This window comes from Rhipicephalus microplus, chromosome X (assembly GCF_043290135.1).
Source record: "Rhipicephalus microplus isolate Deutch F79 chromosome X, USDA_Rmic, whole genome shotgun sequence".
In the NCBI taxonomy this organism is placed as follows: Eukaryota; Metazoa; Arthropoda; class Arachnida; order Ixodida; family Ixodidae; genus Rhipicephalus; species Rhipicephalus microplus.
Window position 1 is genome coordinate 414291045 of NC_134710.1, and position 27777 is coordinate 414318821.

Consider the following 27777-nt stretch of genomic DNA (forward strand, 5'->3'; position numbering starts at 1 on the left):
TTATCACCACTTTCTTAAGTGTGGTGCACAAATAGAAGCCCGCAGCTCTCGTTGAAACCCGCATGCAGATGCCAAATAGAAATAGGGTGCTATTCACGGATTGATTGATTGATATGTGGGGTTTAACGTCCCAAAACCACTATATGATTATGAGAGACGCCTGCTATTCACGGAAGATATCATTAAACTTATCCGCCAAGCTGACTCAGACATGTCCGAGGAGAAGAAGGTCCATCTTCTTATGCGAAGAGTAAAGCAGGAACTGTTCGCCGGGCTGATCAGAAACCCGCCAAAGACTGTCGCCGAATTCATTGCAGAAGCATCTACGATGGAGAAAACGCTCGAGATGCGCACACGGCAATACAACCGTAGCTTCTCCTCTACAAGCAACGCCAGTGTTCAAGCGCTAGAAACCACTGACTTGCGTGTGACGATCCGAGCGATCGTGCAAGAAGAGCTGCGAAAATTACTTCTTTCAGTGCAGCCTCACGTGGACTTCATTGCGGACGTCGTACGCCAGGATGTCCAGCAATCACTGGGCGTTCTTCAGCCCCAAGAGCCGCAGCTGCAAGTAATGAGCTATGCTGCTGCCGCCCGCCCCCATGCCCCTCCTCCACGCGCCCACCTTCACGCTGCCTCGTCGCACATCCGTCGCCAGACGCCCCCGCCGCAACCACCACCACCGACGTCCTACCGTTCGCCAGCGGGCCAGCACAGCGCGCCAAGGAAAACCGACGTTTGGCGTGCACCCGACAACCGCTCGCTCTGCTACCACTGCGACGAGGCCGGGCACACCTATCGCCTTTGCCAGTACCGACAGATGGGTCTATGGGGCTTCGACATCAACGCGCCGTTTCCACAACGCGGTGAATGAACGCATGAATGGCATCGCCGACTACCTCGCGGGAACACAGTCGACACACCGATGACCTTCTCGTTCGCCGTCGCCAGGCCGCTACGCCTCACCGTGCCGCGTACTGTTCACCGGCCCCGCTCGGGACTGATCTCCGAGCCCTTACTAGGAAAACTGAGGGCAACAATCGATGAAGGTGCGGTTGCTGTGCAATGAACTGCCGAAAATCCTCCCACGACGACGCCGCGGGGAAACTTTCTCAACACGACGTGAACCAGGCAAAGCCCTGATGACGAAACCTCACACACCGAAGACGACTTGACGACGCAACATGAATGCAACCGAACAAGTCGACGCAGCCGTGACCCGACGCCACGCCCCAAGCGCAACGCCAGGCGACGAACTAGTGACATCGACCTTCTCACCGACGACCAAAGCATCACAGCTCTCGTCAACACCGGAGCCGACTATTCTGTCATCAGTGGGACGTTCGCCGCGAAGTTGAAGAAAGTCCGGACCGCATGGGAAGGCCCGGAAGTTTGAACCACTGAAGGCCATCTCATAACGCCCGCTGGGTTCTGCACAGCAAAAGTCAAGATCCATAAGCGGACTTACCATGCAAGCTTTGTAATCCTACAAGGGTGCTCCAGGGATGTGATACTCGGGGTGGACTTTCTTTGTGAACACGGTGTTGTCGTCGACCTGAGGTTGGAGTGAATCACACTAACCTCAAAAGAAGCACTGCCGCCCCTCAAGACATACCTGACCCATGCTTTAAATGTGATAGAAAAGCAGGTCACCGTTCCACGTTTCTCCAGCGTAATCATTTCTGTCAGCGCCGAAGAACACCCTAACATTGACGGCGTCATCGAGGGCCATCAGCACTTACTTCTAAACCATCAGATTTGCGTTGCAAGAGGCATAGCCGAGCTGCGTGGAGGCCAAACAAAGGTATTGCTGACAAACTTCAGCCACGGATAAAGGCACCTCAGAGTTGGTACGACGGCTGCCTACATCGACGAACTCATGGAAGCCAGCAACGCTTTTACCCTCCTCGATGCTGTCGAAGGTTTTTCTACGAATAGTTGTCCCCAACCATGTTTCGACGTGAACCCGGGACTTCCGAAGTATGAGCAAGACCAGCTAAAAACCCTGCTTTTACAATTCAGACACTGCTTCTTGTCATCTTCCAGAATTCGGCAAGCCCCAGTCGCGAAACATCGCATTATATTATAACAAAGTGCTTGACCTGTTTGGCCGAGCCCGTACCGAGTTTCAACACGTGAACGTGAGGCCGTGAAGAAAGAAGTCGACGAAATGATACGAAATGACATCATTCCGCCGTCCAAGAGTCCGTGGGCGTCACCCGTGGTATTAGTGAAGAAGAAAAACGGGACCCTACGCATTTGCGTTGTTTACCACCGCCTTAACAAGATGACCAAAAAAGACGTGTACCCCCTTTCACGTATAGACGACGCTCTGGATAGTCTGCTCAACCCGAAGTACTTTTTGTCGATGGACCTCAAGACCGCCTATTGGCAAATTGAGGTCGACGAGAGAGATCGAGAGGAGGCTGCCTTTATCACACCAGACTACCTTTTCTAGTTCAAGGTCATGCCATTCTGTCTTTGCTCGGCGCCTGCAACGTTCCAGCGTGTTATGGACACCATGCTGGCGGGATTGAAGTGGCAGACTTGTCTTGTGTACTTACACGACGCCGTCGTGTTTTCCTCGACTTTGACGAGCATCTGAAGCAGTACATACAGCTATCAAGACCTTTGGACTGACCCTAAAGGCCAAGAAGTGGTGGTTCGCGTACCAGGAGCTCTTGTTTCTGGGACATGTGATTAGTTATTCTGGAGTCTGTCCCGACCCGCGGAAAACAGTCGCCATCGCCGATATTCCACCACCCACCGATATGAAGGCAGGACGCCGATTCCCCGGATTGTGCGCCCATTACAGGCGTTTCATCAAGGGATTTTCACAGATCGTCGTGCCGCTTGACAAACGAATGCTTCGCCCCACTCTCCATCATTAACTTCTTGGATATGCTGCCAATTTTCCTTACAAACAGTGACTCTTCTAATCACACTGAGATGTACATGAAGAAAATTTCGCAGGGACAAGTAAACCTGGATTGGTGCGAAAGAGAGAAGGATCTTGGGGTAACCGGAAGACGCGCACCTTCAACGTCTGATTGTAATCGCCATGGCACTGGGGGACAAAGAACTTGTTAGGTAGGGCGAATTGAATGACCTACACACGCTGCAGCACACGCGACGTTCTCACTATTTCGGAAAAGCCGCACACTGCAGGGAATGGACCGTTGTACCAAGTGTTATACAGTGAGAAACAAGCTGATGGGCTGGAGTGCAGCCACACTACTTCTCCTCCGTCGTTAAGTACAGCGCCTTTTTAGCACGAGATTTTCTGTCTTGATGTTGGTATTTTATTCAATCATAAGCGTCAAAAGCATGGGTTCAAATGCTATGCCAACTGCGCCATTCTGCACCATCCGCAGTCACAACGTCGGACGGGCCCTCCCCTTTGCACTTCAAGTTTGTTAGCCTTCGAAGGACGTAGCATCATTACACGGTCGTTCACTTTGAAAACACTCTTTTTGGTGGTTCGGTCGTAGTAGGCTTTGAATTTCATCTGCGATGAGCTCATACAAGCCTCCGCGATTTGCCGTGCTATGCTGATTCTTTTCAGCAAGGGGAGAACGTAATCGACTACTGTCGTCTCTTCATCGCTTCCTGACCAAATCTCCCTAAGCATGTGGAGAGGGGATCGCAGTTCGCGGCCATATACCGATTCCGCTGGACTAAACCCTTCAACTCATGCGGAACTGTGCGCAACGCCAACATAGCTGCGGGGAGACAGCGTTCCCTATCGCGAGAGTTCTCTTTACACAGAATCTTTAGCACCTGTTTAAGCGCTGAATGCCACCTCTCTACACTGTTTGTCTGGGGATCATGTATAGAGCTGTGCATTACTTTATTGCACATCGCTCCAGAAAAGTTGTCGTTGAAGCGCTTGTGAAGACACTGCTTTGATCACTTTGGAGTTCTGCCGACACCCACCGCGAAAAAAAATGCTGACGAGCCCGTCAACTACTTCAGGCGAACTAAGTTCTTTTAGCGGAATTACTTCCGGAAATTTAGGGGCGGAACAAAGCAAAGTCAAAAGGTATTTGTGTCACGACGATGTCACTGGCAGGGGTCCGACTGTGTCTATGACAACCCACTGAAATGTCTCAGTAATTATGGGAACCAGTATAAGCGGTGCTTTCCACTTGTCATTAGATTTCCCCACACGCTGGCAGACATCGCACCACTTAACAAACTTTTCTGGGTCGCGAAATCACCCCGGCCAGTAAAACTCGTTCAACACTCTTGATTTAGTTTTCTTTATCTCCAAGTGTCCTGACCACGAGTTATCATGGGCCATGCGAAGGATATCTCCCCTATATTTAGCTGGATCAATCAGCTGTTTAAAGGATCTCTGATGCCTATCTTGATACTCACGATACAAGATTTCATTGATCCTAAAAAAACTTCACGTTATTTCACGCCACACCTTCCTGCGGATGGATGTCGAGCCGTTTAATACGTTGGTCGGCTGCCTGCTTTTTGCGCATGGTACTGGCATGGACAGTTCGCAACTTTTGAAACGCAAGCGAGCTCAGTTCCACCACTCCCGCCACTTCAGAACTTGTAGCTGCATTTTCTGCCAATGCCTCTGTGTTTCTTTCCTCAGAAATAATTTCTGCGACACCTATTATGTTCTCATCGAGCGCACTCATCTCTGCAATCTGCTCGTGCGTGAGCTTATCTGCAATTTCTCCGACCTTGGATCGCATGAGAGCACTGTCTTTTCACAGAAGTTTAAACCCTTGTCTTTTAAGAGTTAACCCGAACCTACCTAAAGGCCCTCGACAATTCCTTTAGCAACCGGCAGACAGACACTCTGCGTCTCAACCACTTGCCTTATTCACGCGCATTCACCGGTGTAATCGTCCGCGCTTACTAGGGACGGATGATTGACATCTAGTGTCACCGCACAATCCTTCAGCACTTTGCAATTTTTTCCATTGATTGTCAAAGTATGCATATAGGGTGCTAACAGTTTATCGTTCTCTTCAGTGTCACTAACGCACGAGAAGACATTGCTACGTTTTTTGCAAACAGCAGCAATGTGTCCCGGGCGGTTGCAGATATAGCAAATCATTCGTCGCCTTTCCTCAAATTGCCTTCTGTCCTGTTCCTTTTGTGCCCCCGCGCTTGTGACATTATCTTGTTCTCCCCTCTTTGCGGACACGTACTCCCCTTTACCCCGCTCTTCTTGTGGGCCTTGCCTGACAGCGCCACTTTTCTATCCTTTCTTCTCGCCCCACTCTGCGGGTCCCTTTGGCTTTGGACGTTCACGCTCATTTGGCATACGCGAGGCGTATTCTTATGCTAACCTGGCAGCGGCCTGAAGGGTCGCAGGAGTCCTATCTTTGATCCAAAATTTCGAGGAATACGGCACTCCTTTATAAAACTGTTCCACATCTCTTACCTCAATGACCCGATTATGGTCGCGAAATGCTTCAGAACTTTTCAACCACTCTACCGAGTTGGCTTTCAGCTTTTAGGCATAGTCCGTGTAGGACTCGCCTGTCCCAATCGATGCACTAGGAAATTGTCGCTGAAAGGCTTCAGCAAACAAGCGGAATCTTTCTAACAGCGCCTGCTTGACGATTTTGTAGTCGTTAGCATGTTCGGTATTCAATTGTGCAATGTGTCGGCTGCCTCGCATGAAAACAACGTCAACAAAAGCTGAAGCCAGGCAGCAGTAAAACAACCCATTTTTTCACAAGTCCTTTCGAAATTCACAAGAAAGAGTCCTATGTCCTCATGAATTTTGTAACATTGCAAAAAATGCTTTATTTTAAACTGGCAGAGTTTACTGTGGCGTTTGGCACTTGCTGACTTTCTGTTGATGTGCTCATTATTCAACGGATCTCCAGATCCATGCGCTTCATTTCTAGCTCGCGATCCTATGCTTGTTTCTTTCGCTCATTCTCTTTTTTCTCTTTCTGCTTATTTCCTTCAACCAACTCCCAGCACTCCCGTAACTCATCTTCGTCAGCATCTAAAACTTCTGTAGCCTGAGAGGCTGACGCTTTCTGCATAATCCACTTAGATCTAGACCAAACTCTTTGCACATTAGTATAAGCTCTGAATTATTCATCCTGTTGTTGCGACTGGTCCTTGCGGCACCGGAGATCCGGGATGAAGATGCCGAGGCGGGAGGAAGGGAGCCCTAAATAGAGCTTATTTACATAGTATACAATTCGAAAGCGCTCGGGGCCTCACTTTATAGAGTACGTTCTCCCCAAATCCCTAGATTGGGGAATGCGTCCGGACCGCGCTGTTCAATAACAGGTCTTACAGACCTTCCTACAGTCACCATACCGACGCCGCCCTAAACATACACACATACACAAAACAAACACGCATATGGTCCCGGCGATGCTGCTTCCTCCAAGCTTGCTTCCAGCGAGCGGCGTGTTCGGGTCGACCAGCCATGCTTTGTCTCATGGCGGTCGTGCGCTCAGCGTCTCCGACGGCCTATGCCTAGATATGGTGGCTAGAACGGGGAGGTGGTGTCAGCGCTCGCGTATTCGCCGAGAAACCGCGATCCTCCGTTTCAAGCCGCTGCCGCGCTGCCGCGGTGGCGCTGCTGCCACCTTGTCGATGTGATCGCGTCGCGGTCGCGGTCTCTCTCTCTCGTGTATCGCGGTTGTGGAAGTGTACGGAGTCACCTCCAGCTGCAGCATCCCTCACTGCTGCTGTGGACCGAGGGGGGCTGCTGTATCCATCAGCCAAGCTAAATGCACTCGTCACATCTCTTGAGAACACTTTTACCCATTGCTTTAGTGTACGAGAGCTCAAAAGTGACAGCATCATGGATTTGGTTTCATTCCTGCAGTTAAAAAAGCTCGCCCTTGTTGGCTGTCCTGACCACAGCATGGCCCTGACAAACATGATTATCAAGTTTTATGTGCTGACTGAGCTCCACTTTCATGTCAAGTCCCAGAACTGCAAACGGAGTACGAAGAAAGAAAAAATGAAGATGTTGAAACTTAGGCGGCTGCTTTAAGTTGCTTATTGCATTGTGAATCTGAGATAGAACATTTTATATTTTTAATTTAGTGTAAAGTTGCACAATTATCTCGTGTTCCTTAGTGCTAGGCAACTCACTGTGGGTGCGAAATGTTTTTAATGTGCATTTACTGTCGGTGTACAAATGTTTTGATACTATTTTTAATTTGACAGAAGCATATGTAAACGTGATATCTTTCTACTTTACTGAATGACCATGATTTGTCATGACCATGATCTGTCATGACCATGATTACTGAATGACCATGGGAATATTTGTGCAATAAATATTTCCTGTACTTTCCTTTGCTTCTTCAGAATCCGAGTCGCATTTTTTTGGAGTGGAACCGCACGCAATCCTTGAAGAAAAGGTTTTATTAGCGCTGAGCTTGTGCGCAGCAGAAGTATTGGACTAGCAAAAGATAACTTGGGTGTTAAAATTGTTTCCGTGAACCATCGTCACGCCCAATTATAATTGATTTAACGCGTTTACGTGAGCTGCACATTTGTACGAGGACGGACAGTGGAAAACAACCAAACTTGACAGTGCGCCATTGCGCAATATCGTTTTTCACTGTCCCTGTCCTTATCCAAATGTGCAGCGCACGTTAATACTAAATTCTAGACGACACCAACGAGCCCCTAAAGCTTATTCACATTGCTTGCAAAAAAATTATTTGGACGCCCGCGCGCATCGCGCACGGCTACTCGATGGCCCACTGCGCGCAGCGAGCATCGCATTACGGTCAGCAGCACCACCTACGCCCGGCTTGAAACGAAGGAGCGGCCTCCACCTCTTGTTGGCGTCACCTCCCCCTTCTAGCCACCATAGCCTAGACATCTGATGTTGATTTGAGCGTCGGCGGCCCAACAGTCAGGGACGCTCAGCGTGGTGGTCTAACTTCCGTCTTCAGCGAAAACGCGGTTTTGTGGCCTGGCCTTCCAGTAGATGAAAATCAGCCAGCCATCTTCGCGCTCCTCCTTATCTTCACAAAGTAAAGCGGCTGCTTTTCTTTGAACCCGGTGCCCACGTAAAGAGGGAGGGCTCATCGAACGCAACAATGCCCCCGTATGCCACTTTTGGTGTATACCAAGTTGAGGAGGCGACAAGTCTACCCAGACGTATGAGGTTATCTAGATTAATATATGCGTATAGATTTATAAACGCTAACTACAGGCGTTTGGCTCAAAATAAATGTTTTTCGTTTTATACGGTTAACTGCAAATATTTTACTATGACAACTGCAATATAATTATTTTGGCCGCTTGAAATTAGTTGACGTGAAGCATAATCGAAGTACCAAGAAATTAATTTCGGGTCTTCGAGCTCATGAATAAATGCACCTCAGAATTACCACACATCCTGCGCCAATGGTAGTCCGATATGGTTATTGCCTAAAATACGGTGGTTGTGCAGTGACTGTGATCTAAGATTGTGACAGATGTGCGCTCTGTAAAACGGAAGAAAGAAAAAAATATCTTCACGCCTTACCTTGAACTGTGTACACACATACGCTTCCAAAGCATTTTTTAGGGGAAAGTGTGGAGGAACGAGCGTGTCACGATCCTTTCAATTTTTCTTCTTTTTTACTCACAACACCACGGTAGCTATGGTTGTCGATCGACTGTTGACCTGAAGGTCACTGGGCTGGGCCCCGACCACGGCACCCGCGTTTATGGCAGAGGTGAAAATTCTTGAGTCCCGCGTACTTGGAGAACCTCAGGTGGTCGAAATTTCCTGAGCCCTCTGCTATGGCGTATACTTCATAAGGGTATGGTGGTTTCGATACGTTAAACCGTAACAAATATTATACCATTACTTCTTAGTTTTTACTTACGTTGCTAATGTTCTTATTTTTTACTTATTTTAAGTTATTTTTTACTTATGTTAAAGTTACTTATGTATGCCTTTTCTGGTGAAAGACGCACATGCAGAATATATACTTGTTGTTATGGGGCCCCAGCTATGCACAATAATTGCTTTTTAATTGACAATGGGAGAAGCATTAAGGCTCAACCTTGAGCAACATTGGTGGGCGCTGCGGATGGGGTCGGCCGTTTCTAGTACCCAATGCCGTGAAGAGTGGACAAAAAAACAAATGTAGAGACAGATAGACAGACAGACTGACATACCTTTTTTTTGCGTGGAAGGCCCCCAGAAAGACTATCGTCTTTAAAAAAATTGCTCCGAGGTCGGAGTAAAATGCTTTTCTTTTACCGTCCCCTCTATTTGGAGCAAAGTTTCGTCCGGACATCCGGAGCAAAACTTTTATTTCCGGCTTGCCGGAGGAATCGCATGGCACACCAGGAGTACTTTTAAAGTATATTTCACTCCTGCTGGCCGAAGCGATTGCGTGGCGCCACCGAAGTACTTTTTACTGGCATTTTCCTTCAGCTGGCTGGACTAATTACGTGGCACCTCCGGAGAATTTTTCGCGGGTTTTTCACTCCGGCTATCCGGAGTTTTTGCGGGGTACCTCCCGAATATTTTACAAATGTACTTACTTCGTCTGGATTGAATTTCATTAAGCTGGAGAAGCATGGTGTTTATTGTATGCTGATCGTTTCACGCATTGGTTAGATGAAGGAAGTCCCTACTCTCATGCAAACACTGCAGAAGTACTGTGTATTGATTTTTCCACAGAGCTCTAGCAGATGAAATTCAAGCAAACACTAGAGTTCTCATTCTTTGAGTTATTCAAACCAAGCTGTCAATTCTGGATGGTCACCCAGCTTCTAGAAATAGAAGAGAAGAATTAGCAAACATGCAAAAAGCCACCAAAAACAAAACACAATAGGACAGATCACAAGAAATCAAGAGCACTCAATATGAAGCGCCGCGCTTCAAAATGAACCCTATAATGCTGCAACTCGACGCAGGACAAACGAAGAAAGCGTGCCCACCGAGAAAAACACTTCACCATCCCCGTAGAACCATTTGTCAGATTCTTCGATGACGCAACGATTGAGGTGATTGCTTCCGACATAGTTTAACAAGAAATAATTACACATGAGAACTGCAAATCATGCGACAGGTACGGAAACTGAGAACACTCAAGCAACGGACACTATACACTCTGTGAGTCCATGAAAAGAAGCAACTTTTAAATCTGAGCAGACATGCGCACACACACACACACACACCGATCCACACACACACACACACACACACACCTACACACACACACACACACACACACACACACACACACACACACACACACACACACACACACACACACACACACACACACACACACACACACACACGCTCACACGCACGCCCACCCACACCCACCCAAAGACAGGATGAGCGTTCATTATCAAGAAGCACATCCGATGTAATCCGGTGTGAGACAGCCGCAGCATGATGAAAAAACACCTCGCTGACACGAAAAAAGTTCAAAACTTGCCAAAGTTTTCTATATATTTCTAAATCTATAGCTTTACCATTGCCTAAACATTCAAAAGCAATTTTGACTGAAATAATCTTATTTTGGTCCTCTTGTAGACGTCATCAGCGATGACCCTCTCTATAATTTCCTAATTTTATGAAATAAAAATTTTGATTATTACAGTCGCATTTTAGTGCGTGCTTATCATCACACTTAGCAAAGTGGGCCCTTACAGTTTGCATGGTTGCTGCCTGTCTTTAAAGAAAGCCTAGCTTCATCTCCTTTCTGAAATAATTTTCGAGATAAATGGCCATTGTTTTATTTTTTAACTTGCGCTACCAACTCTGTTTTGATACTTGTCGCTGTGAACATTTTTCAAAGTAGTTAGTGTATGAGAATGTATTTCTTAAGACAAACAGCTTCAAGCACAAAATAAGGAAAAGTTCACTACAACGTATCAAAATAAATAAGCATAAAAGACACAAACATTAGGCCACCTAAGCCAACTGAATTTTCACAGAAATAAGGGAAGGCCGAGCAGTGTACTCAACTGACCGATCCGTGCACACGTTAGGGGTCGCAGAAGCGTCACGACGAGTGACCCAGACCTGAATAAATTTTCTTTTCCTCGCTTCTCTTCACAAGCCAGCGCCATTGCATTTACCTGGTCGAAATTTGTCTCAGCACTGTTCATACTCCCGTCTTCCGCCAAAAGAAAAAAAAACCTGCTGCCACAGCTACGGCAGCACGACTGAAAAAAGAAACAAAAATGCAGCCGCAAGGATAGTAACCTCTTCCATCACCAACACAGATAATACGGCTTGTTTTGAAAACAGTGCCTTCAATTTTCTCTCTTTCTTTCACTACAATGTCCCCTCCATCTTAGACTGTTGAGCCGGGCTGTCCTATGGCTTAACTTTCCTACCCCCCTCCCTTACAGAAACCTCAAGGGTTGCATGACTCGTTCTGCCAAGCAACCCCTCTTTTTTATGCATTCCTCGTCTTTCGTTTCATCAGTTTGTTTCGCCCCTCTCTTTCTTTCCCTAAAAGCACCACGTCCCCCGAAGAGTCTAGTTTACTTCTAGATTTATATCTCAGATACCATGTATCCAACCAAAATAAGTTTTTCACAGTTATGAGTGTGTGTATGCGTTCTGAAAGTTTGTACATTTACATTGCCCTACCTCAATTTACTACATTTTTTAAATAATTAACACTGATTTTAGTTGTTCAAGTTTTATTAGTGTAGCTTACATATTTCATTAAAATAATATTTACGCAATGGTAGACCTCGACCTGGCGTTTATTGATATGGAAAGCGGACAAATGTTACCGTTTATTTGTACTGACAAAACCAAAATTATCTTTTAACCAGTTAGGCTTACTTTTAACAATTATTAGTGTTTGAATAATCAACCTAAAATTATAATTTTTATGGTTGCATATTTAATGAGTGCTCCAAATAATACAGCTACTTGATTCAATTTACGAAAGTTATTATGGGGAGGACGACGACGAAGTTTTATCGTTCCTTTGCCAGTTTTCTTGGCGGGTGAAATTTTTTTATTTTTGTGTCGTCGTGTGTCTTCGTCACCCAGCATACCCTGTACTAGTCCTCAAGACCTCTGTTGTGCTGGGGGGACCCTCCCTGCTTGTTTGGCTACGGAGGAGATGGTGGACTTGCCTAGCGGGATGAGTAGACATACCACTGCAACGAAGCGGCTCAGCTCTTCATTGACATGAGAAGCTGCCGATTCTGAGTCTGATGCTACGTCGAATGACTCGGATGCATTTTTACCAGCTAAGCATCGACGGCCAAGACGAAAGTCTGTGGCATCGTCCTCAAGTGAAGAGACCATTATATACAACAGCATCGTGACTACGACAGTTGCTTATGTGCCCGTCGACGTCACGGTAAGCCTGAACGCTATCTCCATACAGAAGCTTCATAACTTTTGCTTCAAATTTGCTCCTGGTCTAATTCAAGAAGTTCGAGTGAATTCCAGGAAAAATATCATTGCCGTAGACACAACAGGTGAGAAGATGGTGCAAACCCTGCTAGGTCTATCTCAGGTATGCAACGTCAACGTGCGGGCTTTTGTTCCACAGGACGCTAATGTAACAGATGGGGTTATATCGGATGTAGACCTAGAACTTTCAGACGACGTTTTGAAAAGTATGATAGTTTGCACGCCACCATGCAGAGTCATCAGCGCTTGAGGCTTGGCTCTTCGAAGTGTGTCAAGATTCTTGTCTGGTGCGAAAAGCTACCTAGTCACATAAACCGGACTAGTGTGGTACCCAGTCCGGCCTTTCATACCAAAGCCTTTACAATGCCGCAAATGTATCAAGCTTGTACATGTACAGGGTTTCTGCACAAGTATTGTGGTCTGTGCTAAATGTGGTGCGAAATCACAACGTAAAACTGTGCAACAGTGCGACATCTCGCTGCCCTAACTGTAATGGCGAACACTTGGCAACGGACAAAGAATGTCCCAAGCTAAAGAAAAAAAAATGAATGGTCCTGAGAGAGAAAGCTAAAAAGATAGCATCCCGTGAAAAGACGCCAAGCCATAGCACCAGTCAAGAAGCTGGCATCCCCTATCGGAAAAATTGCCATGGTGGATACTGGAAAACATGGTGGGCGTAGTGGAAATAATAGTGGGCATGGTGGAAATTATGATGGATATGGTGGGACTTAGTGGAAAATATGGTGGATATGCCGGGACATATTGGGTAGTATGGTGTACAGATGATGGGTAAAGTGGAAATGATGGTGGAAAGCAGAGGCTAGATAGTGGGCAATAATGGGACACTCTGCCCACCATTGCGATAATGCTGGGAAGCCCTAAGCGTATGGTGGGTGGTGCTTATTATGGTGGGCTACATGGTGTACCAACCTGAGAAACTCTTCCCACCATTGCGATAATGCTGGGAAGCACTAAGCAGATGATGGGTGCTGCTTGTTATGGTGGGCAACATGGTGTACCAAGCTGAGAAGCTCTGCCCACCATCGCGATAATGCTGGGAAGCAGTAAGCAGATGATGGGTGGGCTTATAATGGCGGGCAATTTATATAGTGTACCAAGCTGGGATCTGTACACTACAAGTTCTACCACCATGATTTCCACCAAATGTTAGGCCTACTTACCGAGCCCGTACAATTGTTATCCGTGCTTCCGGGTTTCAGAATACACGATTTCGACGATTAGGTATGACAATACAGCGCAGCCATGGCATCAATTAACCTAAATGAAGCATTTTTCATTGTGTATGGTGTCCGCTCAAGAAGCAACAAACATCGATGCGACGCGATTAAAGCACTCCCAGAGAACGTAAGTGTCTTCTCACCGACAGCCGCCGGTCGCACTCGCCGGCACTTCTCTAGCTTTTGTACGGGAACTCAGAAGTGGCAATTCGTATGCTTGGTGAACCAATATGATAGCGTAATGTTTCCGGCACACTGAATTCGTTTTGGCCAAGCCGTTATGTAGTTGTTGCTTTAGCGAACGAGCTACAGCATTGCGCTGGCACGACCGCCCTCTACATTGCGCGAAAAGCATCCCAATACTCAATCAAATAAATTAGGCGGGCGTATCTATGGAATGAGCCTAGAAGCGTCATAAAGTGTGAGCAGATGTCGCCCTTTAGAACGAGCGCGAAACGGATATTAAACTTGGCAGACCCCGCCGGTAAACTGTTGCTGCTCCCCAGTCCACTTGGTTTTTTCTTGAAGTTGTGAATTGTAAAAAAAAATTGCACTAATATACTGCCATTAACACAGTGGCAATCGTTACAGGCCGCAGTTGCTTATGTTTAATAAATGTGCAATTTTTAGTAGCAGGTGTAGATCTTGTCTATGTTGTGTACACGACAAACATAACTTAAGTTGAACCGTAAGTTTGTATGCAAACTAAGTATTCAACACAGCCTCAACGTCATGTTGGTATGGCGCAGTGGTTAGCGTCTTCGAATGGGAATCCACAGGTTGCACGTTCGATCCCCCGTAGCTCCTTGGTTTTTCTTTACGGGACGTGTGTTTTTTTATACTATTTCTATAGAATTCTTTTTTATTTTTTGTGGCAGCTCGTCACGGTGATTCTGACGTCATTTCGCGCTCAAGTGTTGCCGGCACTGCAGCACCCACCATACCCACCATGCGCCATGGTGGACGTTTCCCACCATTCACCCACTACATTAATCCACTATAATGGTGGGTGGTGGTTTCCACCATGCCCACCATTCGTTTTTTTCCGACAGGGTCGGCACAACTGAAGATGCACCTGTACGTCCGAAGAATAGTACAGTCAGAAAGAATCGAAGTGATGAAGGGAGGCGCAATTTTAGCAATTCGGCAACATCGTGGCTGGCGCTACCATCAAATACGTCGGACACAACCCCCTCAAATGTCAGGCCTCATAAAGTTTCCGAACCAGCTTCCGCCAAGGCTATGTCTGCAGTAGAAAATACTGTAAACAGGGCACCAGAAACGGCTCTCGCCAACGATGATGCCCAAATTGTAACCATGCTTAAGGTGCTTGTTAACATCGTTAGATCTCTCATAGCGGGTCGTCAAACGCCAGCAGTATTAGCCGCACAAAAACTCTTGGAGGCTCTCGTTCGAGTTCTCGACAGTGTTCACTAAAAACAACATGAACACCTGTCGCAAGCGCCATCCCTATGTGCTGCAATGGAACGTCAGGTCTTTACGACCGCGCCATTCTGATCTCGTTCTTAGGCTCCTTGGAATGAAAAATCCACCGGATGTTATAGCTCTCCAAGAAACCAATGTGAGAAATGACGCGCTTAGATTTCCGGGTTACGTGGGCATTCATAGCAATACCCGATGCACGGTGATGGCGTGTGCATCTTTCCAGTGTACAGGCACCACGCATGCACGAAATGCTTCGAAAGCGTCGTTAAACATATCTGATGTTCCTTTTGCAGTTATCGACGCAAGTGACCTCTGCGACGCTGATTTTGAATGTGTAGCAGTTGCTATTAATCTAAGGAACACAACTACGACTGTAGCAAGCAGATATTTTCGGCCACCGCGATCTTCGGATATCACATTGCTGGAGTGCCTGCTATGTTGGTGAGGCTCGTAATCTCTTCTGTGTGGACATTTCAATGCCCATCATCATTATTGGTGTTGTCGCCCCCAAGACAATCGTGGAGTGGAAATCAATGAGCTTATTGTTAAACATGACCTTAAGACCCCTAACGATGGCTCATCCACATTTGTCGGCAGAGAAAAGGAACAATCCACCATTGATCTTGCCATACCAACGACAGATGTGCGTCTTGCTTGGTCAAGCGAGGCTGACCCAAGGGGTTCATATCATCGGCCCATTTGGCTGGTTCTAGAGAATTCTCCTAGCACGAAGAGTGCTGCCTACACAGTGACAAATTGGGACAAGTTCCTTCAGCTGATTGCGAGGGCGCCATCACACGATAACCTGTTCAAACTAGTGGTTAAATGCAGCAGGCTACAGTACAACGGCTGCGAAGCATAGACAAGCCAAACCCTGACCTAAAGCTCTTGTGACTACATGCTTGTTGACGACGTGCTTACAGGAGGGCACAGCGTTCCAAAAAAAGCTCTGAGTGGACAGTTTATAAGCGCTTAGATGCAGCCATTCGGTGGCACACAAAACAACTTCGTCGAAGAAGTTGGGCCGCATTGTGTAGCTCGTTGCATATGGCGAGTGGTTTTGAGAGTGTTTGACGCATATTGAAGACTCTCCGAGCACCTGAGGTCTGCAAGAACCCAACTACAGCATTGTGCATCACGACTGGATGGTCTCCGAAAATTCTCACGCAAGACTTTGCTAATATTTTTACCTATACTATGCTAAAACACAACGCTAGTCATCATTCCGTACCAATTTTATATGGACCTCCATGTGGGATGGATGAGGCAGAATTCACCTTGGCCGAGCTACGTCATGCACTTAGTCTCTGTTACCATCGCACCACCCCAAGCGAAGAAGGTGTTAGGTACCAAGCCTTGCGAAAAATTGATGAGGTCTTTCATCAAAGTATTCTGAACGAATACAACAAAGTGTGGCAAACGAGTGTAATTCCTGCTGAATGGAAATCGCCTTTGGGGAAGCCAGTTTTAAAGCCTGGTTGCCCTGCACAACTCCTGAAGTCATACCGGCCAATATCCCTAAGTTCTAATGTAATGAGGCTTGTGGAACACATGGTGCTGTTTCGTCTGGACGCCAGGTTACAGGAGCTCACTTTCATTCCTGATGTCATGAGCGCATTTCGTCGCCACCATTCCGCCCTCGACAGCATAGCAGATCATGTATCATCGCTTGAATCTGCTCGAGCAAACAGACATTCAGCGTATGTTCTATTTCTTGACATACAGCAAGCGTTTGACTCGGTGCCACATAAGGCGATTATTTGTGCACTAATAAATAGAGAAATTTCAGGTCGTCTGTTACAATTTCTCCGTGATTTTCTATCTTAGCGCAAAATGAAAGTGCGCATTGGAGAAGTACAGAGTCAACCTTGCGCTGTTAAATGTGGCGTTCCGCAAGACAGCGTCTTGTAACCGCTTCTCTTTAACAGCGCACTTGCTGGACTTCCAGGCCGATTACCGCAAGATTGTGATATTCTCATAGGCATAGCGATTTATACTGATGACACCGCACTCTGGGTGTGTGGTCCGTCACACCATGGTCCACGTCTTCGTGGTATATTGCAGCGAGCTCTGATTACAACTTCACAATACTTGGTGGAAGTTGGCAAGCAGGTTTCACCTGCGAAGTCAGCTGCCATCGCGTATCATCCAAAGCAACGCGCTCGTCGAAGCCTTAGCAGGCTTTACCTCGGAGACTCACCGATACAGTGGGCACACCAACATCGCTACCTGGATGTAATCATCGATGATCGCCTTTCTTGGCGCCTTGCTGTTCAAACTGTGAGGCGAAAAGCGCTGTCTGTACGCTCTTGCGTGATGTATGTTTTGTCAGTCTTGAATGTGCCGCCTGCTTTAATGTCCCAGCTGGATCGGGATCATCGTGTTGCCCTACGAGTACTGTTTGGTTTACCTCGTGAAGCACAATCCATACCACTACTGACTGAAGCACACCAGTTGCCGCTAAAGCTGCAAGCTGAACAGAATGGGCTGCATCATATTGAGTGGCTGAAGCGAGACCCACATGGCAAGACACTCCTTAACAGGCTGTTACAGCGCCCACTTTCTCGAATGGGTAAAATGACAGCTTTGTTCAATGACATTACTGGCGATTCCTGCGAAACTATTCAGTTACTCACATTGACAGAGCACAGGCTATGTACCTTCCCTACCCATCTGTCAATTTCAGGAATACGCAAAAAGTGTGAGCAACCTGATTCGGAATTATACCAATTAGCCCATTCACACCTATTTGACAACTTTGAAGACTATGTAAAAGTATTTACGGACGCTTCTGTGCGCAGCGATGAACTGAGCGCATCTGCAGCTTTCTTCTACCCTTTAACCGATATCAGGTGGTTGTTTAAAATACCGCACGCCTCATCGTCGATGACAGCGGAGCTAGCAGCGATTGATGTCGCTCTTAAGTACGTACAAGAAGGGTTGCCAGCATCGAAGGTTGTCATCCTCACCGACTCTCGTGGTGTCCTTAGCAGACTCACCAGCAAGGAGACCGGCAGCCCTATTCTGAACAGCATCATGGAATCCATTAACAATATTCTGTCACGTGGGGTAAGCCTAGCTGCATAGTGAGTACCTTCGCACGTGGGTATCGCGGGCAATGAAGAAGCGGATCGCCTTGCTTGGTCATGCAACCATTGTGACTGTGACTGTCCGGGAATTTTATGTACGATGGACAACGCTCGCCTGCTTATACGCCGACACCTCCTAAAGCAGCACCCAGACCAGCGTGTGGCGAATGGATTGTTCTTTCCCCGTGTTCGTGACTGTGGCTTCCCTCGTAGTTCCTGAGCGCTGTCGTACAAACTAAGAGTGGGATCTGTGCTGATGCGTGAACGATTACACCATCAAGGGCATGGGGACAGCCCGTTGTGCGCAGCTTGTGGCTCCTGCGAAACACTTGAGCATCTCGTAGTGCACTGTCCCACATTTTCTACGCCGCGGTCTTTGCTGATTAAGGAATATAAATTCCTAGGACTCAAGTGCGCGACCCTAGACGACTACCTCTTTCCGAGTGGTAGTGCTTTCCGACGCGACCAGGCCCACCAAGCTTTCTTTACATTTATGAACCAAACAGACCTGGCCACCCATTTAGAGATGTTCTTTTTATTATTCTGTTTTCATTTTTATTATTTTTCTTCTTTTTTGTTATTTTTTATTTTTTTCTCATACTTGTCGAAATCTACGTCATTTTTTTTTCTCTTGCTCATCTTCTTTCCCCTTTCCCCATTTAATCTCTGTTTTCTCTGTTTCTTCCCTCCCCCCGAAAGAGTGAGCAGGCGTTGTGCCCTCCAGGTCGCAATTGCCAGCTTGCTCTCTCTCTGTTTCCTCTTTGTCCTTGTGTATCTGTGTATGCAAATCAAAGAATAATAATTATAATATTCTGGCGTTAAGGCTGCGCAAAAAAGACGAGTACAAGAAAGTGAACAATCAAAAGCGCTTGTCATGTTCACTTTTTTTGCGCTACATTTACGTCATAATGAATCAATACCAACGCGCTCTCATCTCCATTTGGCTTTATCAAAGTTATGTTAAATAAAAAACACGTAGTCGAACGCACTATCAGAATACCACTAATTTTTCACTGACGTCTTGACAAATTAGCCAAATATTGATCAAATGTTTTGTTTATCAACCCAACATTATCTAATCTTAGCACTACCTGACAAGAATAACACAGGTATTTCAAGAAGGGCTCACTCACCATTTTTCGGCGCACCAGCAACCACCGGGTTCCTGAACATTCGTGAGATCACAGTGTGTCGTTCACTGCCAGGAACCAAAACACGATTACTGTTCGCACAGCTCCCTTCTGTCAATAACGTTCCTTGCTGCTTGTCGCTTGTGATATCGAGAAGGCGCTCTGAACGATTTCCTTTTCTTCAACGCGGCCTAACGCTTTGCACAATCCTCACTGCACCGGCTTGGTCTCCCAACTGGGTATATTTTTGTTTGCAGTGTAGAACGCGCGTGTTTTTGTATAGTTCTTGTTTTTGCTTACTTGCGTCTATTCTGATGGTCAATCAGCACTGAGCTGAAGACGCAAATGACTTGTTTCTGACGCAGGAAAAAAAGAGAAAAAAAGAGACCGTTGCTAATAACGCGAACAGTGCCTGGACGCTCCCCGTCATGTGGCCTGAGGTGCTGTTCTCACTGCTCCTTCTCGGCTTTTCCGCTTCGCTGTCGTGGTTCCTGCGCCGGAAGTGGAAACTCGGTCTCTTTCGGCGCCATGGCATCCCGGGTCCTGAGCCTGAATTCTTCTGGGGAAACTACATGCAGCTCAAGGAGGACCGCATACAGGTCAGTTCCTGCCAAGAGGCTTCACAAGAAGCCTGAAAAAGGTGACATATTGAGGAGGGATGCGTATACGCAAATCCAAAAGGACTTGCCGAAGAAACCGAGTTATTGCGCAGGATTTCACATAGAGGCCTCGCTTTGCCTCTATGCAGCATGCACTTCATGCAATCTGAATAGCATTTGCTCAAAAATGTTACACAATCTTCCACTAAAACTAACCATGATTAGCATGCAAAGTAACGTATGGGACGGCCTAGACTTTCCTTCATGACGGCACTTCCCCGATGCTAACGCGTCCTTGCAAGTGAAGCGCACTAAGAATTGACAGTAGCTTCGGTTGCTGTTACTCGTCTCGAAACTTTTGTAGGGGCACGACACGCGGGTTCATCATCACGTGACGTGGGATCACGTGCATTCATCGCGCGTCTGGGTAATCTCGTTTTCCTACATTATGACTTCATTGCTGAGAAGGTGTAAGGGGCAGAGGCCACAGCCTCTTGCATCGACTCTTTACACAGGCCCGAACGCGCTGGGGCTTGCCGCATTGAATTATCACGCGTCTGAAAATATTGTTCCTGGACGCCGTCACTTCGTTGCTAGGAGAGTGTAAGGAAAATTGCAGTAAAGCTCTTGCTGGCTCTCTGTCGATCACGTAGGTCTTGGACGATGATCGGCAGCGATGATGAACTCAAACGCAGGCAGCAGTGGAGGTTGAATAGACGACTTTGTTTATGGGAACGGAAAATATTATTTACAACTGAGCTTAAATGATACAAAGACAAACACAGGAAAAACGTACAGTCTCACCGTTCTACCTTTAAGGAAAGTTAGAGCTTAAACTGTTCTAAATCATATTTGCCTCTAGCCTCACTCGTCTACCAGCGCCATGATTGCAGCTCAGGCTAGATCTATGTACATGTTACCAGCACCGCTGATTCCAGCCCAGACTGCCCAGACATAATTGTGCACGTCAATATCTAGAGCTAAGAACAATGAAAATGGGACGTGGTTGTATTTTAGCCGACCTTCCAGGGCGGTGCCCAATAAGAGCCATAATATTCGTAGGCCACAGCCCATCGGGCAGAGCCAAGACGGAAAGCCAAACTTCAAAGAAAAACAACGGCTTTTCTCCTTTCTCATATACCAGTGGACACAAGCATTGTCAGCAGCAGATGTCACACGTGCGCGATATATAGCTCACACATTCTGCTCTTCAACAAAATCGTTAGCCAGCATAAGAGACGAGGCAACGCGAAACGGGGTCACGCCTCTGCAGCGTGCACCGTCGCTGCAACAGCTCCTCCTGTGCAACGCACCCACCCAGGGTGGTCTGTCACCAAGGGATGAGACAATCATGTGGTGCAGGATGATGAAACATTTTAAAGAACAAGGTAATGCGTGACACTTTTATGCGCAACGAAAAAAAGGTATGGCTTAATAGCTTGCCTTCAGCAGATATGGAGCTTGCAACCTCGTAATCCCAAATTGGCAGGTGGCGCCCACCTACCCTTTCAATGAAGCATGCCTGAACTCATTTTAGACAACAAAAAAGTAGCAAGATTACTGTGCCCTAAATAGTGTAGAGTGATTCACTAATGAAACAGCCACACATTTTTCTAACGTGTAGTGATATTGAAGTGCAGACACAAAAGTATATCTGAATTAAGTCCGATGCTGCGTGGCCCCGGCCCCAAGAATCACCGCACATGTTTGATTAATGGAACTATAAAGCGCATTCTACACGGCCGCGTGCACAGTTGGGCGGATGATGATGGTGATTATGACGTGCTGGTTCTGACTTTTTGTGGTGCAGGTGATGGAACGGTGGATCGCAGAATACGGCAAGGTGTTCGGCTACTACAGCGGTGAGGTGCCGTTCATAGTGGTTTCGGAGCCGGATATGGTAAAGGAGTGCCTCGTCAAGGAGTTTCCCACCTTTCACGACCGCCCCCCATTCGTCCTCTGTGTGGAACCTTTCAGCAGCTGCATGCTGCAGCTCACAGGCACGTACCATTTCACAATACTCTTCCACAACGGGCAATCTGCTAAGAAGCAGAGACTATGCGAAGCAGAATGTGTGTCACTAACTGGTTTCAAGAACGAACGTCTCCTTCTTCAACCCATACTTCTAGCCTGTCGATAACACGCTTATTGTGCAATGCACTTGACGGAGCCCTGTCACATTTTTTGTGCATTGTCAGAAAATGCCGTAGATCAGTAGTAGAGGCTCTCTAGAACACGCAAGCCAAATATTATAGCGCTGAACGCGGCCTGCAATTCACAATAAATTGTCGAACTCAGCTAAAAATTGCTTTGTCTTTTTTTTGACAAATCACCCCCCTCCCCTATGTTGCAAATAAAGAAGAAAGAAGTACCGTTCCATCAATATATCGTTACCGAGCGCACGTCAGTCTCTCTGTCCTCTACATAGTTTGGTGACGTGAAACCCGGGAGAAGACTGATGTCCTGCACGGAAGATGGACCGCCTGTGACGAAGCAGAAGAATAGCCTGAGCCGTCACTACAAGGCTCACCACGTCCGCTACCGAAGCTCTAGAAGCGGTCAATCATTCTCCGGTCGATCTGCAAGTCATCTTGAAGGAGCTCCAAGACAAAAAAGAGACACTTGCAGATTTCAAGGAAATGATTGCTGACCTCATAATCGACGACAGCGAGTATGACGAGGAATTGATGGCAGCTCTTGATTATCACGACAAGATTCGCAATATGATGAGCCGTGTCCGCTACCTTCTTAACTCAGCTTCAAGGACCGCTGACAGCACTGCACCTGTGATCGCTACGGCGACCGAGCCTCCAGAAGTCTCCGCTCAAGGAAGTTTCCGATCACCGCTGCGAGTTGCCCTACTGATGTTACAGGTACCCCTTTTCCCTGGTAAACTTCGCGAAAAGCGGGGCTTCTGGCAGCCTTTTAAGGCCACGATCCACAGCAATGGTGAGCTTTCGGACATTGAGAAAATCATTTATGTGAGATAGTGCGTAACCGGACCAGCAAAACGTGCGATCGAAGGTGTTCAACTGCAGCAAGCGAACTATGCGGTAGCTATCAAGGTGTTCAAAGAGGTTTGGCCGTCATACAGCCCTCGTAGGCGATCACATGAACAGCTTTCTTGCCATCGCTACTGTGGACCGTTCCTCTAACACGTTACAGCTGCGTGAATTCTATGAAAAAATACGCTTTCTCAGCAACTGCCTGGATAGTCTTGGGATTCAAGCGTCGGAGTGTGTGGATATATTTCAGCGTTTTCTCATGCGATCGCTACCCGAAGACGTCGCTGTTCTGCACTGACGAAACATGAAGGAGGCCGAGGTGAACAACGGGGCTACTCCAAGGTACGTGAAGAAGAGGTGCGTGATGTGATGCAGTTCCTTGGGATTAAAATCGAGAGCAGAGAAGAGAGCACCCGTTTACTGTGCCCATAAAGACCCAGTGCCGCGAGACACCAAAGAAGTGATCCTCACTTTCAGCCGCCGGTAGCATCAGCATTAGCGCTGGCTGGGGGATCTGCAACGAGTGGGCACGCCTGCTGCGTACAATGCGGCCACCGTGAACACACCGTAAAGGACGGTGAGACTACCATGACAGCCGATGATATTCGGATAAAGCTAATAGAGAACGACAGCTGCGTCAAGTGCACGTGCCAGAAAGGAACACGTCACACGACAGTACCGGAACGAAGTGTGTATTAAGTTCAAGCACTGTGCAAGACGTCATCTTACTGTGCTTTGCAACATATAGAAACCGTCCAACCGACTGAATGCTGACAACAGTGACACCACGTAAACCGACAACGTTCCAGTGATCACCACTGCTGCCTCGAGCAGATTTACGTCTCCATCACCAGTGGTTCTTATGCAAACGGCTACAGTATGTATGTAGGAAAGGCACAATGCCGTGCTGCTTCGTATACTGTTTGACACCGGCAGCCAAAGAACATTGATACGACGTGACTTGTCTAGGAGACTCAGTCCACCTTCCTTCGGCACAGAAGACGTCTCTCTGCTAAAGCTTGGCAGCTCCGAACATTCCCGCAACTACCGATACCGAACCGTGAAGCTGAAGCTGCAGAGTGGCTGCAGAGGTGCCAGAAGTATGCGCAGTGAACACACCAGCAATCGGGGACAAGATCCTCTGATGCAGTTGCACGAACGCAAGATGCTTGTGGCTGAATAATCGCAACTCGGAGTTTGACCGATTCAAATCATCAGCGTCCTCATCGGATTAGACAACTATTGGCGTACTGTGACACGGAGAATCGATCGACTAATGAAGGATTTATGCGCCATTGAGACGATCTTTGGTTGGCTAGTGCAAGGCATCTACCAAGTAAATACTGCTAAGGTCTTGCATCACGGGAAGGGCACATTGGCTCTATTCCTTTCGTGTGAGTGCCATATCCAAGCCTCATCTTGCATCGCTGAACTGACAGAGACGTGGCAACTCGGTGCGAGAGGTATTACCGACTCTCCAAAAGCCACCAGTGCATTTACACGTAAAGCACTGTGGTGTACAGGTCCTTTGTTGTCACAGAATCATTCTCAGTGGTATTCGAAGATTTTGTCCATTCCCTCAACAGATGCTACTATTAGGGCGACCAGGGAAGTGACATCAATCTGCCCCACCACCGTGGTGACGCCCTCTACGCGCCCCTGTGAGCTTCTACGCCCCACTTGGATCATCAGACTTTACCCTAACGCCTCGTCAAAGGAGCCGTCTTTAAGAGGACTGAACGCTTCAGAGTGGAAAGAGGCAGAGATGTTTTGGTTGAAGTTGGTGCTATACACCACATTCGCAAGTGAAATTTTGGCCTTGGAAAAAACAGTACGGGATTCGCAGTCATCCATAATATTGACTTCAGAACGATTTCTCTACCGTCACGCCCTACTTCATGTAGGAGGCAGATTTCAGCAGTTTGACGACACCGAGAAGAAGCGGCATCTGGTCTTGCTTCCTGCTGATGACCGGTTCAACCAGTTATTAGTGGACGCAGCGCACGAACGCCTGCTGTATGGTGTAATGAAGCTCGGCATACTGGCGGAAGGTAAAGCGTCATTTAAAGGTCGCCCGCTCACGTACTTAGAGGTCACATCAATAGACGCCCAGACACTGCCCCAATTGTTAGCCAATTGCCACTGCACAGAACGTAAAGATCTCACTCTTAGTGTCGCTGCTTCCAACCTTCAAAACCAGCGCGGCATCAGGCAAATGAACTGCGGAACCTGTGGAAGCGGCGAAAGAAGGGATATCTTTTGTTTGCGTGTGCTTGCTATAATTAAGGCCTATGCCACCTCCTAGCGCAAAGCTTAACGTCCTTGTCCTGGTATATTTTAATACGCTGTCCCTCACGTGCACAACGGGTCGTGTGTTAAGGCGTTTCCCGGAACGACGTTACTACTAACTGACTGTCAGCAAGTTCGGCGGCCTGTGCAGCGACTTTAACTCCTGTAGGCGCACTCAAGCAACGCGGCCGTGGGAGTGTGATAAAAATGATATAGGACAATGCAGCACAGTGCGCGTGCGACGCGGGTCCAGGAGGGAGCCGCCAGTATAGAAGGAAAAAGAAGTAGCCTTCTGTAATTAAATCATTGATTCATTTATATGTGGGGTTTAACGTCCCAAAATGACCATATGATTTTGAGAAACGCTGTAGAGGAGGGCTCCGGAAATTTCGACCACCTGGGGTTCTTTAAGGTGCACCCAAATCTGAGCACACGAGCCTACAATATATATATATATATGTGTGTGTGTGTGTGTGTGTGTGTGGTGTGTGTGTGACGTAAGAAGGCAGGGTTGGTTAGGAGAAGTAGATGAGGAAGAAGTGAGATAGAATAAACATGGCATATGAGCCTAGGCCACGTCGCCCATTCATCATAGCGTCACACAAGTCGACAGGATGAAGACCTGCCAGCCCCTTCATCAGTCGCTCATCATCTACGCAGTTCCCCGCATGACACCCTGAGCATACAGGGACTACCATACAAGTGCCTAGCATTAGGCATCGACCAGCATCATGTCAGAAGCATCTACTGATTTTCCCATCCCCAAGTACACCGGAGCAGCGGACGATGGACTTGTACAAGACTGGTTCAACCTGTTCGAGCTCTACGCTACCGCTGCATCTTGGTCGGAACGGGAGATGGTTACGACCTTCAGCGACTTTGTCACCGGTGAGGCATTTGAACTTTACCCAAGCCACATATTCGAGAACGACGAGTCATGGCAAAAAAAAATCAAAGAGGTGATGATTACCCGTTTTAACAACTATGACCAAGACGTACTCATTGCCAACCATCTAGAGACAACCGCACACTATCATCAATTTCCTAAGCAGTCCTCAACCATTCGAAAGCCCAGCGCGAATCGACCACTGCTTCAGCACGAAGTGGCACATGAGTTTACTTACAGAGGGCCATGCCTATATTGGGCAAAATCCAACCGTCAAGTGCGCCTCCCTTCTGCGCGAAAGTCGGCATTTTCGAAGTCATCGCTTCAGCATATGACACGAGACGTTGATCAACCACCAAGCGCGCCTCCCTTCTGCGCGAAAGTCGGCATTTTCGAAGTCAGCGCTTCAGCATATGACACGAGACGTTGCTCAACCACCTTATACCCTTCACTCTTCGTCTCGCATACGTGTTCCACCACCTGGGTTTTCGTCACGTGGTTTTTCAAGCGCTCTTAGCGCTCACCACTTGCCTTGTAAGGACGCCGTATTCATGGTAGATGACCTGGTGCATCGGGAATATACCCTGTCAAGCCATTCTTCTTCCGTACTGTTTCAAGCATCACCGTCCGGTGCACACACCCTTGAGAGTCCAAACAAAAAAGAAAGCTCAGACGCATCGAACGTCGCATGCTACCAGGCGCAAGAACTACTCGCAGTGACCAGCGAAAAAGAAGCCCCTGAAAAGCTTTGTATCATTTCTACGGCACCGCAGACTTGTCAAAATCTGGGGTTCAAACCTAGTAATGCCATGTCACCTGTGGTGCTCACATGAAGAGGTCACCAATTCATGAATCGAACAAATTCAGAAGTACATGATACATCAAACCTTGTACACAGTTGTCTTTCGGAAGCGCCCGTAATGAACCCCGTCACTGAAGCCTCTGAAGAGCATGCTAGCAATGATGACGCATTACCAACTATGCCCGACAAGCAAGACACCAGTTCACCATTCATCAGCTGTCTACAGGACGCGTCAAACACCGAAGGAAATGAATGCCCCATTCCGGAAAGGGTGCCACTACAGCCATCTCCTGAACAGCCTCAGCAAAGCAAGCAAAGCCAAGTTCAGAAACTCATGCTACAACGAGAGAGACTGCAACGAGGACATCGACGAACGCAAAATTCGACGGAAGCGCACTCACCAATTGAAGAACATCGGAAAATAACATCTCTAATTCAAGACGTCAGGCACTTTCGCACAAAAAAAAGTCACCAGAGACACTCTCTGCCCTGGCTATTACACCGACTGCACCACCACAGAAAACGCCGAGAAAGACGCGGAAGCACTGCATGCACACCGCCAGCACTCAGGCACTTCGTCACAGTCTGTCAAAAAGCACGAAAGCAAGAAGCACCAGATTTGCACCATTCCCGACGAAATATACAACCCCGATGACATATGAGCCGCCGATGCAACAGTGCGTTCCAACCTTGCTTAGTCCCCAGAACAGTTCAAGCAGTATTATCAGTGTCCATGTGTAGCGCACTCTGTCCGGAACGCAACAGTCAAGCTCATCCACCAGAGTCGTCATAAAAATCACCAGACTGCTCCCTCGGCCTTGAAGATTTAGTGAGATTGTGGAACAGCGTCGAGACGTGAAACTGCGAATTTGGACATTATTTTGTTTATTCTCTTCTTCAATTTGTTGTAGTTTGTAACTGGTGCC

General features: G+C 47.4%; 1 protein-coding gene across 3 annotated transcripts in view; it reads left to right on the plus strand.

Moving 5' to 3' along the window:
* The window catches only part of LOC119160987 (cytochrome P450 3A4), a 118033-nt gene that overhangs the window by 13816 nt on the left and 76440 nt on the right, over window positions 1-27777 (plus strand). For all 3 annotated transcript variants that reach the window (XM_075880282.1, XM_075880280.1, XM_075880281.1), the window contains 2 exons: window positions 19636-19869; window positions 21680-21873. In XM_075880282.1, coding sequence (XP_075736397.1) covers window positions 19699-19869; window positions 21680-21873 — 365 coding nt within the window. In that variant the 5' untranslated portion in view covers window positions 19636-19698. The remainder of the gene's footprint in view (window positions 1-19635; window positions 19870-21679; window positions 21874-27777) is intronic.